The sequence below is a fragment of the Oryctolagus cuniculus genome, chromosome X, assembly GCF_964237555.1.
Source record: "Oryctolagus cuniculus chromosome X, mOryCun1.1, whole genome shotgun sequence".
NCBI lineage: Eukaryota > Metazoa > Chordata > Mammalia > Lagomorpha > Leporidae > Oryctolagus > Oryctolagus cuniculus.
This window is the reverse complement of record NC_091453.1, coordinates 84,059,207-84,079,017: the sequence shown is the minus strand read 5'-3', so window position 1 is coordinate 84,079,017 and position 19,811 is coordinate 84,059,207. Positions and strand designations below refer to the sequence as shown.

Below are 19,811 nucleotides of genomic sequence, written 5' to 3'. Positions count from 1 at the left end.
GTCCTCTTTTCAGTCATACCATCTCCATTTACTTTTCATAAAGCCTTTCTCATTGAAATCTGCTATTGACTAGCAATCTAAAACTCATTCATTGAAGTAAGGAGCACCTGACACAAGCTTAAAGTTTTATCCTTCAGAGAACGTCACCCTTTAGAGAGATCAAAGACTAAGTCTCCCAAAATTAAAAGAATAAAACTTTAACTTGGAATTTACAAAATCAGTCGATGGCTGGAATATATTTGTAAATCAAAAGATCAAAAACCCTTCATAACATCCTTGCAGCAATGTTACTTCACTCATGGTCACTACTGGCTGCCATGGCACCTTTTTTTTTTTTCCAATTAGAAAAAAGGGTATTTTCTATTAGTTAAAAAAAAATAGTGCCATGAGTATATCATTTTAGAGCCGGTGGCAGCCCTGTGCCATAAGACAGCAGCCCTAACTATATGCATGAACTTATAGACATTCTGTCATTTACTCATACATTCCTGAGATCCTGGGGAGCAAAGGGGTACTCGGCACATCAGCAAGCTCTATCTGCCACTTGAGGCTCTTCATCTCAATTGTAGTTAGGCTGTAGGAAGGGGACCGAAAGGTTGGAATTGGGCCTCCAAGAAGATTAGGCAGGAGAGAGAAGCAAGCACAGGGAACTCAGGGGCATAGTCAAGAGAGTGCATGTCCAGGCACACAGGTTTCGCAGTGGCTGTGCATGTGCAGAGTCAAGTGTGCTGGTATAGACTTCAATGTCAGAAGGCTGTCCCCCTCACTCTGTTCCGGGACTAGGTAGGAAGGCTAGAATCTCTGTTCTCACTCTTGCACCAGTCTCATATGTTAGCATATGTATTCAATGTGAACAGGAACCTCTTAGATAGGCTGTTCCTATGCAACGCAGCAACTGAACATCAGTATGAGCAGCCCTGACCCTAGCTTTCTGTGAGCACCTGATACCTTCTTCCGGCAGTTAGGCACGTTGAAAACGTAGGTTAGCTTTCTGACTTGCTCGTTAACTGCCACAAGTATCTACACAGAGCCTTTTCCTGCCAAAGCACCAAATTTGAGGGCTGCAATGAATCTTAGGTACCACTAGTTAAATCTTCCTATTTTGACAAAGAAACAGAAGCCTGAAAAGATTTAGTAACTTTCTCAAGGTCAGAAGAGTAATAACAGTGCCACAACTGAACCAACACCTTCCCATCTCCGACTTTGTTGTTCTTTCCTCTCATTGGACTTTATTTGATTTGGGGAATTTGTGTGTGTGTTAAGATTCAAATAATTCTCACAAAATCTTCAAGCAAATTTGTATTGAGTCTGTGTGCACCCTGCTTCATGAATAATGAGGAAAAGGGTGGGAAGGCAGGTTTTATCTTTACCACACATACACTATTTGTTTTGGTTTTTGCTTTTAAGAGAAGGAATGATAAAATACTTCATTCATCACTCATTTTTTAATTAAGAGCAAGAAATATTGAACTTTATCAAACTCTATTCATTCAAGTTTTTTGAAGTAATTTAAAGTCCATCAGTTTTACACTAAGGCCAAGGTGTGTTAAGAGGCCAGAGAACCAGGTCTTAGACTTGGCTCTGCTTCAAACTCAAGAGTGGCGTTAGCACAGCCACTCACTCAGCCTGAGCTTCAGTCTCTTCTTTGATAATAATTGGACTTACTACTAGAGGATTCCTTTGATCCTTTTCAGCTCTTATTACCTATGATTGTGCATTGAGAGAAAGATGTTTGCTGGAGGTAAGACATGTCAAGATAGAGCTATAAGGGATGCAGAAGGTGGAAAGACAAGGAAAAAGGCTCTAGGAAAGGAAGAGGAAGGGAGAAGGGAAGAAAGGTGAGACAAAGGAAGACACAGGGAGAGGCTGAGAAGCAAAGAGTCAGAGTCAGAAAATGGAGAGGGAAAATAGTTGACCGGATTCTCCCTGAGGGTTTTATGGTTACTCACTCCTCACCCCTAGACTATGGCTCTTATAGCAGATCATGACATGTTCCCACTGCATCTAGGTCGTCAGCTCACCTGCCTTTCGTTTTCCATTTCAAAGGGTATCTGTGCAATGAAGACTGGTTTTCGTGGGCACTTTTGAAGCACTTTCGTGGGCACTTTTGAAGATTATGCATCTCTGCATACAATCAAATTGTGAATTTGTGTCAGTGTCATCTGATGATGTGACACGCCCTCAACAAGCCTGTCCTCTGCTGTTAGGTATCTGCTCCTCCAGGTACTCTTTTCTGGAAATTCCAAGTCTTCTCATGTCAACTGTTAGGAAAATCTGAGTTATTTGAAACAGAATTCAGATAAAGAGTCTTCTTGAAAAGACTCCTGGTAGAGGACTGTTTCAGGAACCACGGTAGACTTCTTTGCTTGATCCATTAATTCAGTTGACTTATGCTCCCTTCCAAAGTTCTCGTTAGTCCTAGCCAGGCATTTTTCTAGCTTTGGATGTTTTCCTCCACATACTTCACACATCGCCCTAATGTTGATCTCTCCATGGGACATTATTCCCACTAACATCTTCCTTTTGTAAAGAAAAAATGTCCCCACTTGTGATCTGACTGTACAACAGTCATTCTAAGAACTAGCTAGTTCAAATCTCAGCCTCCTTCCAAAAATCAGGAACTATCTGACAGATTCTTAACGACCAGTTACATACACGTTTATTTCTTTCCATTTTGAATTCTTTGCAACCCCACCAAATAAAACATACCACAAGGCAACATATAAATTCTTGCACAGAATCAGCAAATTGAAGCATATCTAAGCCAGGAAAGCCTTAGCATTCTCAGAGTTGGGCAATTATCAACCCTGGTGGCACAGTATCAGGGAACTTAAAAAAATACCCACACTAAATACCAACTGAATCAGAATTGCTGGGAGCAGGGCCTGGGCAGAAGTATTTTTAAGTTTCCTAAGGAGACTCTAGTGAGCAACTAGTATTGGACTTTAGTTTGCCCCTTCATTTTACAGATGAATAATCAAGGCAACTGAAATTTGCTTCAGGAAATTAGAGGTGTCAATCTATTTGTAAAGCCATCAGCTAATTCCATTTGACGTTCAAAAGCTATCTAATTCCCTTATCTCTGTGCTTTAAGAGAAGCAGAGCTGCCAGTTCTCCACTATCTCAAGTTTACAGCTGAAGCAAATTTCTTTTTTGATCAAATTAACTCCAAGGAACAATCCAGAGGTTCTTGCTATGAATGTAACCCAATCCCTCAGGAATACTAAGAAAACATATGCTAAGTTAATCTTGGTATTGTAGACCTATGTTAACCCATTTGTGAGACGTGGCAATTTATAAAGATCAGAAAGTTATTTCTCACAGTTCTGGAGACTGGGAAGTACAAGGTCAAGGTATCATCAAACAGTTTTCTGAGCTGATCTCTACTTTCAAGATGATGCCTTGTTACTGCATCTCCCAGAAAGGAGGATCACTGTACCCTCACATGGCAGAAGGCAGAATGGCAAGCTAACCAAACACTGTGAAGGCTTTTTAATAAAGGACTTAATCTCATTCATGAGAAAGGAGCCTTCCTGTCTCAGTAACCTCATTGGCTATTAAGTCTCAACACTTGAATTTTGGAGGGGACACACCACACATAGCATCCCACTCCTGGCCCTCTCAAACTTCATGTTCTTCTTACATGCAGAATACATCAATTCCACCCCAATAGCCCCCCAAAGTCTTAACTCATCCCAGCATCAATTCAGATATCTACAGTTCCGGGTCTCATCTAAATCAAACATGGGTGAAATTCAAGGCACAATTCATCCTGATGCAATTTACTTTCAAGTTGAGAATGTGTGGCACCAAACGAGCTACATGCTTCCAAAAGGCAATGGTGGAACAGATACATGACAGATATTTCTATTAAAAAGAGAGAACAGGCAAGACAAGTGTGACAGACCCCAGATAAGTTCAAAGCACAACAAGGCAAACAGCACTAAATCTTGAGCCCTAAGAAAACTCTTCTCTAACTCCGTGTTCCACCTCTTGGACACACTGGGTGTATGCTGGGCCTCCAAGGACCAAGGGGAACCTGCCTCCATGACTTTTCTAGGTGCAATCCATACTGCATCTCTCTAAGTAGGCACTGAGTGCCTGCAGTTCCCATAGGCTGGCCCTGTATACTGGTCTCAGATTGTGTGGGCAACCCTGCCCTACTGGAGATTCTTAGGAGAGGCACCGACCCCACATTTTCACCACACATTGCTCTAGTGGGGACACTCCTCAGTGATTCCACTCCTGCTGCAAGTCTCTGCCTGGGCCTTGAGCATCTCTGAGGCATTCTTTGACATCTAAGTGGAGGTAGCCATGCCTCCCCAGCTCCTACATTCTACAAGCCCACAAAGCTAGCACCACAGAGACACCATCAAGATTTATAGCTTGTACCTTAAGAGTGGTAGCTATAGCCACACTTGGGCCCACATGAACCCACAGGTGGAGTGGCTGAGGTTTGTTGTGCAGGGTTGTTAGCAGTGGAGACTTGATGTAGCTGAGCAGAGAACCCTGTTGTCCCACAGGCACCCTGGTTCCGTCTTTTGAAACCATTCATCCCTCAAGGCCCTGGCACTCTGGGCCTGAGATGGATATGGAAGCTTCAGAGATCTCCACAATGTCATTCAGGTCATTCTCCCACTGTCTTGATGAATAACATCTGACTTTCTTTTAACCATACTAACGTCTGTATCATTTTGGGGACACACCTTGATTTCCTCTCTTAAACAAACTTTTATTCTTTACATGGCCAGTCTGAGAATTTTCCAGATTGTCACATTCTACTTTCCTTTTGCTTGCAAATTCCATCTTTATTTTTTTAAGAATTATTTTATTTATTTGAAAGAGAGTTACAGAGAGAGGTAGAGACAGAGAGAGCTGTCTTCAATCCTCTGGTTCACTCCCCAGATGGCCGCAACGGCCGGAGCTGTGCTGATCCGAAGCCAGGAGCCTCCTCCGGGTCTCCCACGTGGGTGCAGGGGCCCAAGGACTTGGGCCATCTTATACCGTTACCCCAGGCCATAGCAGAGAGGTGGATCTGAAGAGGAGCAGCCGGGACTAGAATCTGCGCCCGTATGGGATGCCGGAGCTCCAGGCCAGGGCGTTAACCCACTGCATCACAGCGCCGGCCCCGTAAATTCCATTTTTAATTCTCCTTCCTCTTCCTGTATTTTACCATAAGCAGTTAAGAGAAGCCATGCAGCATCTTGCATGCTTTCCAGCTTAGAGATTTCTCCCACTAAATATCCTAGTTCATCGCTCTCAAGTTTTATCTTCCACAGAGTCCTAGGACATAGACATAACTCAACCAAGTTATTAGTCAATTTATAATAAGCATAACCTCTTCTCCAGTTTCTGACCCTTGTTCCTCATTTCCATCTGAGAGCCCATCAGAATGGCCATTACTGTACATATTTCTACCAACACCCTGTTCATGTTCTTTTAAATAATCTCTAAGAAGAATCAGACTGCCGCTACAGTTCTCCTCTCCTGAACCCTCGTCACTGTTGCCTCTAATGTTCCATTCACAGCAATCTAGGCTTTTTGGAGCATTTACCTCAAAACTGCTCCAGCCTCTACCCATTACTCAATTCCAAAGCTACTTCTATATTTCTAGGTATTTGTTATAACAACGGCCTACTTCTCTGGTACCAGTTTCTGTCTTAGTTCATTTGTGTCGCTATAACAGAATATCTGATACCAGGTAATTTATGAAGAACATAAATTTCTCACAGTTTTGAAGCTAGGACATCCAAAACACAGCAGGTTTGAATGTCTATTGAGGACTGCTCTCTGCTTTCAAGATGGCATCTAGTTGCTGCTTCCTCCAGGGCGGTGTGTGTGGGGGGGGGGTGGCAGAATATTACATCCTCATAAGGCAGAAGGGCAAGCTAGCCAAACTCTGTGTGAAGCCTCTTTTATAAAGGTATTAATCCCATTCAAGTGGGCCCTTATGGCCCCACCTCTTACTATCATCACATTGGCCATTAAGACTCAACACCTGAATTTTGGAGGAGAAATATTCCTTTCTTTTCTCCAGATTTATTTATTTACTTGAAAATCACAGTTAGAGAGAGGAGAGAGAGAGAGAGAGAAAGAGAGAGAGAGAGAATCTTCCATTCACTGGTTCATTCCCTAAATGGCTGCAATAGCCGGGGCTAGGCTGAAACCAGGATCCAAGAGCTTCGTCTGGTTCTCTCACATGATTGGCAAGGGCTCAAGCACTTGGGCCATCTTCCACTGCCTTTCCCAGGCCAGTATCAGGGAGCTGGACTGGAAGTGGAGCAGCCTGGACACGAACCAGTGCCCATATGGGATTCCAGTGCCTCCAGTCTTGGCTTAACCCCCTGAGTGACTACTCAAGCCCCTGACAGGGACACATTTCAAACCATACTAAGGTCGCTGCCAATTATTTATCTAATGAAGGATAGCATTTACTTGGAAAATTCAATGTGGCTGAGAATCGAAAAACACATTCTGTCCCATTTGGGACTTTCTTTGTAGTTACTGTTGAAGTTGAGAATGTTTGCTGCTCTTGGGAGTATCGTCAAACAAAACAAGGAAACCACAGTGGGGAGGCCTCACTTAGAAAAGACAGAAAGCCAAGATAGTTACCCTTTCCCCCCCTTGCTAAACTCATTCCTGCTGAGAAGCAACAGTTCATCTCTCCAGCTTATGAAAAGTGCTCTGGTTGCCAATTCATAAACAAGGAACAGAGGGTGGCTTCTTATAGCTTTAAAGACAGAAACTTGAGTGAAATCAAAAGGATTTCTACTTTACATAGCAGAAAGTAACCTGGTACTCCAAGAAACATTGTAGTCAAATGCAAATAAACAAATGAATAATTTTTAAAGTTTTGATAACACCAGAGGATAACAAATGAGCAAAAATGAGTAGAATTCTAAAAGAAGGGGCAACCCAAACCTTACCTACACTAATATACATCCAGAAACTTCATCACAAACAGATGACTCAGGGTTCTGGGAATACACACACACACATACACAAACATACACACACATAAATAGGGTCTTAAAATTCATGGAAAATGCCAGCGCCGTGGCTCAATAGGCTAATCCTCTGCTTTGCGGCTCTGGCACACTGGGTTCTAGTCCCGGTCGGGGTGCCAGATTCTGTCCCGGTTGCCCCTCTTCCAGTCCAGCTCTCTGCTGTGGCCAGGGAGTGCAGTGGAGGATGGCCCAAGTGCTTGGGCCCTGCACCCCATGGGAGACCAGGAAAAGCACCTGGCTCCTGGCTTCGGATCAGCGCGGTGCGCCGGCCGCAGCGGGCATTGGAGGGTGAACCAACAGCAAAGGAAGACCTTTCTCTCTGTCTCTCTCTCTCTCTCTCACTGTCCACTCTGTCTGTCAAAAAAAAATCATGGAAAATGCATATTCTGAAAAAATTGTACATATATTTCAAAATATTTTGCACAAAAGTAAACTTTTTAATTCCGTTTTCCATGAACTTTTTAAAGTACCCTTGTGTGTGCGTGTGTGTGTGCACACATGCGCACATGTGTGTATCTTCTAGAATGAGTGACTTATTTAAGAGTTTGGGTCTCAAAGGCTTTTCCCTACATGCATAGAAAGTGCATGCAGTTGAAAGATCAATGAAGGAAAAAGATTACTTGCTAAGGAAAGTCATTGTCAGGTGAGGGGTATATGGGAACTCTTTGTATTAATATCTCTCAAATTTTGTTTCATGCATTTAAAACTATTTTGAAGTAAAGTGTTTTGAAAAAGAAATATGAACATAACAAATCCACAAGTGAACGCAGACAAAACTTTGAAAACATTTGCCAAAATTCTTAAGATTCTGTCCAGAGACTGTTTCCTAAGTCACTGCCCCATTTTAAACCCAATAAGGCAGAAGATTTGATAGCTGTTGGATGGCCTACCTCATATATCGCTATGTTGGAGTTTTCATAGGTAGCTGGAGTTAGGCTCCCCGAAGAAAAGGAGAGCCTTGGAGACCGCCCGCTTTGAACCTCTGAGATGAACTGGAAGCTGACACTGGCACGACTTCCTCTCTGTAATAGAATTAAGAATGAAAGGCTGTGAACAAAATGCTCATCATTTAGGACAGAACATTGAGCTGTGGTACAGATACTGTACTAACATCTCTTCTTGTTTTTTCTCTTTTCATGGCTAAGACAGTAACAATACAAGTTGATCTCTGTAAAATAGGACACTGACTAATTTTCTCTATATTTTATGACTCTTTTTTTCATTCCAAGGTTAGTGCTTCATTTTACCTCCATTTATGACCCAAAAAAGGGAAAGGTTTGCAGGTGCTTCTATCTCCTAACAAGGACTAGAACCATACATATGAGAGGGGCAAAAAACAATGTCACAGTCATAATTTAATTTGGAACCTTCATTTTATAGATAAGAAACTGAGATAAAAAATGGGTGAAATCAGTTTCCCAATCGGTTTCATTCAGTTAGTCAATTCCTTTGTTACAAGAAGCATTGTCCATAAAAATCTAACTTTTTTAAAAAAAAATCAATAGCAGAACTAGGACGGAAGCCCACGCTCCTGATTCTCAGAACTGGCTCTTTTTGTTATATCACTCTGAGTGGCATCCTTCTCTGTGCAAATAAGATCAATGGTAGAGGGTGAGTATTGTTGCAGAACAGGTTGACACACTGCTTGGGATATCCACATTTCTGACCCAGCTTCCTGCTAATGGATCTGGGAGGCAGCAAATGGTGCCCGAGTACCTGGGTTCCTTCCACCCACATGGGAGACCTGGATGGAGTGCCTGGCTCCTGGCTTCAGCCTGGCCTAGCCCTGGCTGTTATAAGCATTTGAGGAGTAAAACAGAAGATGGGAAGGTATCACTTTCTCTTTGTCTCTCATTCTTTCTCTGTCACTGTGCCTTTTAAATAAAATAAGTAAATCATTTTAAAAAATTAAATGAGGACGTATCCCAAAAGGTGGTTCCAAGATGGTGGAGTAGAGAGGGCACTTACTGCTCTAGCCCAGGAGAAGATAGTTTTTAAACTTTTTTTTAAAACTTTTAAACTTTTTTTAAAAAGTGGAGAGAGTGTAGTCTCAGGGAAGAGTTAGAAAGAAAACGATAGAGGAAACTCTATTGAAATAAGAGGGACAAAGTGAACCTACATGGAGGGTGTGGACACCCACAGCTTGGGACTCCAACAGCTGAGAAACTAGGCACCAGCACTGGAAACTGAGGTAACACCAGACCTCAGCAGCCCAAGCCACTGACAAAAAAAAAAAAGCTGCAGGAAAGAGTCTAGAGGGAACCCAGATTGGAGCCCCATGGGGAATAGTGTACCTACCAAATTAGAGGAGAAAAAAAGGACAAGATGGACACATTTCTCTCTCCCTGATCACTTGACAATGGAATCCTGTAACAAGCCAATAGAGGGGGAGCCATTTTTGACATATGTAACAGCTGCACCAGCTCATGTCTGTGTCCAGCAACCAGCCGAGTGAAGACTCCTGACTCTGGTGGGAAGAACTAACAGGGGGTTAGGATCTTGTGACTTTGTGAGGCTTCTGTATCCAGACTGTGAAAAAAAACTGAGGGTGTGTAGGAGAACTCATGGTGTGGCTGAGACTTTGGGCAGTCACAGTGGGAGACTCCACATGCTTAGGGCTCCCTGGTTACCTGGTAAGAGACATTGCAGGGGAATCTGAGCTTACACTGAGGACTGCACAGATCCTTTGTGTGGTCCTTGGGACAGAGCAGGTGAATATAATATTCACTGTGGCTAGCACTCAGACAATAGTCTCCATTGAGGAGAGGAACTCAGCTGAGAATAAACCTCTCCTGATTAAAAAAAAAAAAAAAGGAGAAAGAAGATTTGCTACACCAAATCTGGGCATGCCCTTAACGCTGAAGAGCTGAAGAGAGCTCCCTGACCACATCCACTACAAGCATCTAGATATTCACTGAAACCAGACATTCCACTTATCTAAAAGTCATAGTACAAAGATAAAAGCCGACACAACAAAAAAAGAAAAAGAAAAGAAAAAAATAAGAAACCAACGAGGATCTCCACAAATGCTGAACAACAAATACACCAATTCAAGAAACAAGAATAAGGAAGACAACATGATTCCCCCAAAAGAACACAATACTTCAATACTAAATTGCGAAGATGATGAAATGGAAAAAATACAAGAAATGGAATTGAAAAAATTGATCATAAAATTACATAAAATTAATCAGAAGCAAATGCATAAACTACTGAAATCCATACAGGACATGAAAGAAAATTTCTCCCATGAAATCGAGATCTTTTTTTCTTATTTTTTTTTAACTTTTGTTTAGTAAATATAAATTTTCAAAGTACAGTTTATGGATTACAATGGCTTTCCCCCCCATAACTTCCCTCCCACTCACACCCCTCCCATCTCTCGCTCCCTCTCTCCTTCCATTCACATCAAGATTCATTTTCAATTCTCTTTATATACAGAAGATCAATTTAGTATAGATTAAGTAAAGATTTCATCAGTTTGCACCCACACAGAAACACAAAGTGTAAAATACTGTTTCAGTACTAGTTATAGCATTACTTCACATTGGACAACACACTAAGGACAGATCCCACATGAGGAGTAAGTACACAGTGACTCCTGTTGTTGACTTAACAATTTGACACTCTTGTGTATGGCGTCAGTAATCTCCCTAGGCTCTAGTCATGAGTTGCCAAAGCTATGGAAGCCTTTTGAGTTCGCTGACTTCGATTTTATTCAGACAGGGTCATAGCCAAAGTGGAAGTTCTCTCCTCTCTTCAGAGTAAAAGTACCTCCTTTGATGCCCCCGTTCTTTCCACTGGGATGTCACTCACAGAGATCTTTCATTTAGTTCTTTTTTTTTTCCAGAGTGTCTTGGCTTTCCATGCCTAAGATACTCTCATGGGCTCTTCAGCCAGATCCAAATGCCTTAAGGGCTGATTCTGAGGCCAGAGTGCTGTTTGGGACCTGCCATTCTATGAGTCTGCTGCGTATCCTGCTTCCCATGTTGGATCGTTCTCTCCCTTTTTTATTCTATCATTTAGTATTAGCAGACACTAGTCTTGTTTAGGTGATCCCTTTTGTTCTTAGACCTATCAGTGTGATCAATTGTGAACTGAAACTGATCACTTGGACTAGTGAGATGGCATTGATACATGCCGCCTTGATGGGATTGTATTGGAATCCCCTGGCACGTTTCTAACTCTACCATTTGGGGCAAGTCCGATTGAGCATGTCCCAAACTGTACATCTCCTCCCTCTCTTATTCTCACTCTTATATTTAACAGGGATCACTTTTCAGATAAATTTAAACACCTAAGAATAATTGTGTGTTAATTACAGAGTTCAACCAATAGTACTAGAACAAAAAAAAATACTAAAAGGGATAAAGTATTAAATTGTACATCAACAGTCAGGACAAGGGCTGATGAAGTCACTGTTTCTCATAGTGTCCATTTCACTTCAACAGGTTTCCCCTTTGGTGCTCAGTTAGTTGTCGCTGATCAGGAGAACATATGATATTTTGTCCCTTTGGGACTGGCTTAATTCACTCAGCATAAAGTTTTCCAGATTCCTCCATTTTGTTGCAAATGACCGGATTTCATTGTTTTTGACTGCTGTATAGTATTCTATAGAGTACATGTCCCATAATTTCTTTATCCAGTCTACTGTTGATGGGCATTTGGGTTGGTTCCAGGTCATAGCTATTGTGAATTGAGCTGCAATAAACGTTAAGGTGCAGACAGCTTTTTTGTTTGCCAAAATGAAATGAAGAATTCAATAGAACAAATAAAAATGCAGTGGATAGCTTTAACATCAGAATAGGTGAAACAGAAGAAAGAATATCAGACATAGAAGACAAAGCAAAGGAAATTATACAGTGAAACCAAAGACAACAAGAGGAAATTAGAAATCTAAAAAACAATGTTAGGAATCTACAGGATACTATAAAACAAACCAACATATGGGTTGTAGGAGTTCCTGAAGGCATGGAAAGAGAGAAAGGATTAGATGGCCTTTTTAATGAAATAACAACAGAAAACTTCCCTAATTTGGAGAAAGAAAGGGACATCCAAGTAGAGGAAGCACATAGAACTCCTAATAGAAATGACCAGAAAAGTTCTTTGCCACAACACATTGTAATCAAACTCACCACAGTAAAACATAAAGAGAAGATTCTAAAATATGCATGAGAGAAATGCCATATTACTTTCAAAGAATCTCCAATTAGACTCACAGCAGACTTCTCATCAGAAACCCTACAGGCTAGGAGAGAATGGTGAGATATAATCCAAGTATTAAGAGAAAAAAACTGCCAATCTAGAATATTATGCCCTGTAAAATTCTCATTTATGAATGAAGGTGAAATAAAGATCTTCCATAACAAACAGAAATTGAAAGAATTTGTCACTACTCATCCAGCCCTACAAAAGATGCTTAAGGATATGTTGCACACAGAAACACAGAAACATGGTCATCACTATGAAAGAAGGTAAAGGAAGAAAATCTCTCAGTAAAAGTTCAAAGGAAACTCAAAGTAAAAATAGGAATATTTTTGGAAAAATGGCAGGGGAAAGTCATTACTTATCAACAGTAGACTTGAATTTAAATGGTCAACTCTCCAGTTAAAAGACACAGAATGGCTGAATGGATTTAAAAACAAAACCCATCTATTTGCTGCCTGCATGATCCTGAATTAATAGCGGGCCATAGAAGAAATCAAAAGAGAAATCAAAAAAATTTCTGGAAACAAATGAAGGTGACAACACAATATATCAAAACTTATGAGGGGCCGACGCTGTGGCACAGTGGGTTAAAGTCCCGGCCTGAGGCACCATCACCCACTATGGACACCAATTCTAGTCCCGACTGCTCCTCTTCTGATCCAGCTCCCTGTTATGGCCTGGTAAAGCAGGAGAAGATGGCCCAAGTCCTTGGGCCCCTACACTCGTGTGGGAGACCCATCTGAAGCTCCTGGCTCCTGTCTTCAGATTGGTGCAGATCCGGCCATTGCAGCCATTTGGGGAGTGAACCAGCAGATGGAAGACCTCTCTCTCTGTCTTTACCTCTCTCTGTAAATCTGTCTTTCAAATACATAAAATAAATCTTTAAAGAAATACTTATGAATACAGCAAAAGCAGTGTTAGAGGAAAGCCTTTAGCAATAGGTGCCTACATCAAGAAATTGGAAAGGCACCAAATAAATGAGCTATCAATGTATCTCAAGTATCTAGAAGAACATCTGCAAACCAAACCCAAAACTAGTAGGAGAAAAGAAATAATTAAAATTAGAGAAGAAATAAACAAAATGAATTCAAAAAATACAAAACATCAGCAAAACAAAGAGCTGTTTTTTGAAACAATACATAAAATTGACACACCACTGGCCCAACTAACCAAAAAAAAAAAAAGGAGAGAAGAGACCCAAATCAATAAAATTAGAGATGAAAAATGGAGGCCGGCACCGCGGCTCACTTGGCTGATCCTCTGCCTGTGGCACCAGCACCCCAGGTTCTAGTCCCGGTTGGGGCACCAGATTCTGTCCTGGTTGGTCCTCTTCCAGTACAGCTCTCTGTTGTGGCCCGGGAGTGCAGTGGAGGATGGCCCAAGTGCTTGGGCCCTGCACCCGCATGGGAGACCAGGAGGAAGCACCTGGCTCTTGGCTTTGGATCAATGCAGCATGCCAGCTGTAGCAGCCATTTGGGGGGTGAACCAACAGAAAAAGAAGACCTTTCTCTCTGTCTCTCTCTCTCTCACTGTCTAACTCTGCCTGTCAAAAAAAAGAGAGATGAAAAATGGAATGTAACAACGTACACCACAGAAATAAAAAGAATCATCAGAAATTACTACAAAGAGCTGTATGCCAACAAACTAGGAAAACTAGAAGAAGAAGTGGATAGATTCCTGGACACATATAACCTAACTAAATTGAAGCATGAGGGCATAGAAAACCTAAACAGACCCATAACCAAGATAGAAATTGAATCAGTAATAAAGAGTTCTTGGAAAAGACCCCACAGGAACAGGTTGTCAAAGCCAAAATTAACAAATAGGATTACTTCAAACTAAGAAGTTTCTGTACGGCAAAAGAAACAGTCAGGAGAGTGAAGAGGCAACCAACAGAATGGGAGACATTATTTGCAAACTATGCAACTGATAAATGACTAATAACCAGAACCTACAAATAGATCAAGAAACTCCATAAAAACAAAACAAACAACCCAGTTAAGAGATGGCCAAAGACTTAAACAGACATTTTTCAAGAGGAAATTAAAAAGGCAAACAGATACATGAAAAAATGTTGAGGATCCTAGCTGTCAAGGAAATGCAAATCAAAACCACAATGAGGTTTCACCTCACCCCAGTTAGAATGGCTTTCATACAGAAATCAAAAAACAAAAGATGCTGGTGAGGGTATGGGGAACAAGGTACCCTAATCCACTGGTTGTGGGAATGTAAATTGATAAGGCCACTATGGAAGACAGTATGGAGATACCTCAAAAATCTGAATATAGACCTACCATATGACCCAGCCATCCCACTCCTGGGAAATTACTCAAGGAAAATGAAATCAGTAAACAAAATGTATCTGTAACCCCATGTTTATTGCAGCTCAATTCACAATAGCTAAGACAAGGAATCAACCTAAATGCCCATCAACCGAACTGGATAAAGAAATTAAGGGATATGTAATATGTATAGTATGGAATACTACACAATGGTAAAAAGAAATGAAATCAATCATTTGCAACAAAATAGATGAATCTGGAATACACCATACTTATTGAAATAAGCCAGTACCAAAGGAAAAAACATCATATGTTCTCTCTGATCTGTGAGAAATAATAGAGCCCCTAAAATGAAATCTGTAGAAGTGAAACTGACACTTTGAGAATGGATGACTTGAGATGCCTTTGTCTTAACTGTTGAGGAACATTTTCATTTTCTTTGTTCTTTCATCTTTTTTTCTTCGAACTATTGTTGAACTCTTTAATTAACGTAGAGTTAATCATATGTGTATAAAGTAAATTGAAAAAATATCTCAGCAAAAGATAAGCATGGGAATAAGAGAGGGAGGAGGATGTTTGTAACTGTAAAGCTGTATACTTCTTCATACATTCCTATGGACTTACTCCAAATCCCATTAAACTTGGTGGTAAAAATGCCATCTTAATTGTTAGTGATCATATTAAGTGTTAAAGTGAACATATAGATAGGATTAAGTGTTAAAGAGATCATATAAATAGAATCAAGTGTCTGGCTATAATAATAGATAGAATTAAAAAGGAGAGAATGTCCAACATGGGAAGCAATCCACACAGCAGACTCATAGAATCACAATCGCTTTCATTAACATTCTGCCCTCAGAATCAGCCCTTAAGACTTCCTAGTCTTGCTGAAAGGCCAGTGAGAGCATTTCAGGCATGAAAAGACAAAACACTGTGGCAAAAAAATGTTCTACATGAAGGACCTCTGTGAGTGAGACACCAGTGGAAAGAAGTGGTCATCAAAGAAGAATGTACTTTTCTTTAAAGGGAGGAGAGAACTTCCACTTTGCTTATGGCCTTGTCCAAATATTGACAGAGTGTGTGGACTCAAAAGGCTTTCCATAGCCTAGGCAGCTGATGTCAAGAGCCTCAGGTGGTCATTGATATCATGCATAAGAGTGTTAATTGTTAAGTTAACAACAAGAATCACTATGCACTAACTCCCCATGCAGGACCTCTGTCCTCAATGAGTTGCACTGAGAGTTAACTGTAAAACCAGTTCTCAAGCAGTTGTGTGTGTGTGTGTGTGTGCAAATTGTTGAAATCTTTACTTATTCCTAAATCCTTACTATATTCCTAAAGTTGTACTTATGAAATATTCATTCCTTAAAAAATAAAAAGATGATAGAGAGCAAATGGTCTGGTGGTTAAGTATGCCAAATTCTCAATTCCACAATCAGCTAACTTTCTAAGTCTGGTAAGAGATGTCCAGAAACTAATGGTATGGTCAAGAGACAAGGGAAAGAGTTATATGCAATCTGTGTTAACCTTTAAAATTGAATTTCTGTATCTTCAACTGAACCAGTATACTTTATTTCACATGAAGACATAATAAATCAACAGGTTCTTCGTATTCTTCTCTGTATCTCTAAATGTGCCTTTCTTAGAATTACAGCAATTCAGAGCTAGCAATTACATTTGGTATCATCTAGGCGAGCAGCCACCCCCAACTCCAACACCTTCATTTTATTAGGAGGAAATAGAAAAGAGGATATATGGGCTGCAATAAGAATCTTGGTATAATATGTCCCACTCCTATGCTCTTTCTACTATATTATGCTTTATTTCACTATTGATTACCAATAAATTAATCATAAGCACTTTCCAACACTATGTCTTTAATGGTCTTTGATCAACTGAAGGTCATTAGTTAACTTAGAGACTGAATTAAGCTCCTTCTTCCAAGATTATCACAATCAGGGGAGGACATTCTGGCACAGTGGATTAAGCTGCTACCTGCAATGCCAGCATTCCCTGCTGGAGTGCCAGTTGAACTCCCAGCTACTTTGCTTCCAATCCAGCTTCTTACTAATGTGTAACAGAAGATGGCCCAAGTGCTTGGGTCCCTGCCTCCCATATGGGAGACCTGGATGGGATTCTTCGCTCCTGGCTTTCGACGGGCCCCAGCCCTGATTATTGCAGCCATTTGAGGAATGAACTAGCAGATGGACGATATTCATTCTCTCTCTCTCTCTCTCTCTCTCTCTGTCTCCAGCATTTGTGGCGCGGTGAGCTTAGCTGCTGCTTGTAGTGCCAGCATCCCATTTCGAAGCATTGGTTGAAGTCCCAGCTTCTCCACTTCTGATCCAGCTCCCTGCTAATGTGCCTGGGAAAGTAGCAGAGGATGTCCCAAGCCCTTGTGCCCCTGCCACCCACAGGGGAGAGCAAGAGCCATCTCTAGGCTCCTGCTTTTGGCCCTAGCCAGCCTGGATGTTGCAGCCACTTGGGGAGTGAACCAGTGCACAAGAGATTCTCTCTCTCTCTCTTCTTTAGATAAAAATAAATCAATCTTTTTTAAAAAACTCCCTCTCCCACTGTCTTTTCCTCCCTCCCTCGCTTTTTCATCCAAATAAATAAATAAATAAAGAACTCTTTTTTACAAAAAAGACTCACAGTCAATGTTGTGACACAATGGTAAATTATACCAGGTGCTGATACTATGAAATCCTAACAGTTCAAGATCCAGATAAGATGTAAAATTTGACTCTTGCATCAATATATAATCTCCTCAAAAGAGCAAGGTCAGGAAGGAAGCTATTTCCCTTTCATTCTTTATTTTCACATCTTAGTAGGAGCACCTAGATCTATATATTAAGATATAAACTCTCCATGAAAGGCAAATTAGAAAGCAAGAGAATCTGCCAAAAGCCACATATATTTGCACATCAACTTCACTTTCTTCTAAAAACTTCCTTTTCTAACCTGACTTCTCCCAACCTGCCAAATTTTCTAGACTGAATTAATATTATATTCACCAAGAGTTTCCACTTTCAGACATTCCATTTGGATGAAATTCTTGGCTTGGCTTCTTGACTGATTAGACACAGCCAGCTGCAAGTTTGTGACTACAGAGCAATTAAGGAAAATGTATGCCTCCCCTATCTTTTCCCATCAGAACCCCTGATACAAGCCAAATGTCAAAATGGATCTAGTGGCCAAGAACTGTTTTCTTCTAGGGCAATGCCATCCTTTTCCACCTGACCAAAATAGTAAAAAAAAAAAGTGTGTGTGTGTGTGTGTGTGTGTATTTATGTATCAGAGAAAGAGATACAGGGAGAGGGAGGAAAAAATAAAACAGTGTTTCCTATAAGGCTATTAGTCCTTGTTACTAGTCATTGTTCTTATTCAAATGAAGAAAAGGGGTAGTGCTTGTCTTTTTATTCTCACTATGTCAAAATTCATACACAAGTGAAAAAGAAAATATTATAAACACTATCCCATTATTTGTGATGATTTTGTGAGAAATGGCATGTGTTAGTAACTCAAATAAAGTTTGTTCTTCAATATAAAAGGGAGGAGACATGATTCGGATCTGACAGGCTTCATGGGACCGTTGCAAGACCTACACAAAGAAAAGACTGACTCAACCCAAAATTGAGCTATATGTATTATTTTCAGTCAAAACAGCAAGATAGGAACTGTCATTTTGTCATAGATACCATCAAGGGAAAGATTTTAAAAATAGATTTTTTGTTTTTGAGGAAAACTTTATTAAATTTTGATACACTCAGACAATGACTTCTAGTCATCTGCTTTTTTTTTTTTACTTTTAACCATTTTTGGATGTAACAAATATTTGTCACAGAACCAAATGCTTTTCTCTTAGTGTTGGGTTCTGTATAGGGATTGCTTTGGAGCTTGTATTTCAGCATCTATAGTTCCTTATTGCAGTAGGAAATTTCATACAGGGTATACTTGATGTGGAAGATCCAAATTCCACCACTGTGAGTCCCAGGATCCTTGGATAGCATCAAAAATGGAAGTGAATGTCAATAATGATTTAATGACATTAGTATAGAATGCAGTTTTCGGAGCCAGCACTGTAGCATAGTGGGTAAAACCGCCACCTGCAGTGCTGGCATCCCATATGAGCAAAACTTCAAGTCCTGTCTGCTCCACTTCTGATCCAGCTCTCTGCTATGGCCTGGGAAAGCAGTGGAGGATGGCCCAAGTCGTTGGGCCCCTGCACCCTCGTGGGAGACCTGGAGGAAGCTCCTGACTCCTGGCTTCGGATCAGCTCAGCTCCAGCTGTAGCGGCCAATCGGGGAGTGAACCAGTGGATGGAAGACCTCTCTCTCTCTTTCTCTCTGCTTCTGCCTCTCTGTAACTCTTCCTTTCAACTCTGTAACTCTGCCTTTCAAATAAATAAATAATTATTTTTTTAAAAAGGATGCAGTTTTCAGTGAGAGTGGTAGTTTTTGCTTTCAGCAATACATTTCCAGGAACATGATTAACAAGCGGGATACACAGCAGACTCATAGAATGGCAGATGTCCTAAATAGCACTCTGGCCTCAGAATCAGCCCTTAAGGCATTTGGATATGGCTGAAAAGCCCATGAGAGTATTACAGGCATGGAAAGCCAATACACTATGGCAAAAAAGAAGAAGAAGAAGAAGAAGAAGAAGAAGAAGAAGAAGAAGAAGAAGAAGACCTAAATGAAAGATCTCTATGAGTGAGATCCCAGTGGAAAGAATGGGGCCATCAAAGAAGGAGGTACCTTTCTCTGAAGGAAGGAGAGAACTTCCACTTTGGCTATGACCCTGTCTGAATAAGATCGAAGTCGGCGAACTCAAAAGGCTTCAATAGCTTTGGCAACTCATGACTAGAGCCTAGGGAGATTACTGACGCCATAAACAAGAGTGTCAAATTGTTAAGTCAACAACAGGAGTCACTGTGTACTTACTCCTCATGTGGGATCTGTCCTTAGTGTGTTGTCCAATGTGAAGTAATGCTATAACTAGTACTCAAACAGTATTTTACACTTTGTGTTTCTGTGTGGGTGCAAACTGATGAAATCTGTACTTAATATATACTAAATCGATCTTTTGTATATAAAGATAATTGAAAATGAATCTTGATGCGAATGGAAGGGGAGAGGGAGCGGGAGATGGGAGGGTTGCGAGTGGGAGGGAAATTGGGGGGGGGAAGCCATTGTAATCCATTAACTGTACTTTGGAAATTTATATTTACTAAATAAAAAATAAATAAAAATATCTAAAGGGCAAAAAAATGTTTTCTGTATACACTATGGAATACTACTCAGCCGTTAAAAAG

At 40.7% G+C, this 19,811-nt stretch overlaps 1 protein-coding gene across 1 annotated transcript in view; it reads right to left on the bottom strand.

Annotated features, from left to right (window-relative positions):
* GUCY2F (guanylate cyclase 2F, retinal) overlaps positions 1 to 19,811 on the bottom strand; it is a 139,463-nt gene that overhangs the window by 68,533 nt on the left and 51,119 nt on the right. The window contains exon 7 of the mRNA XM_017349714.3: positions 7,898 to 8,029. Within this exon, the coding sequence (XP_017205203.2) occupies positions 7,898 to 8,029 (132 nt within the window). The remainder of the gene's footprint in view (positions 1 to 7,897; positions 8,030 to 19,811) is intronic.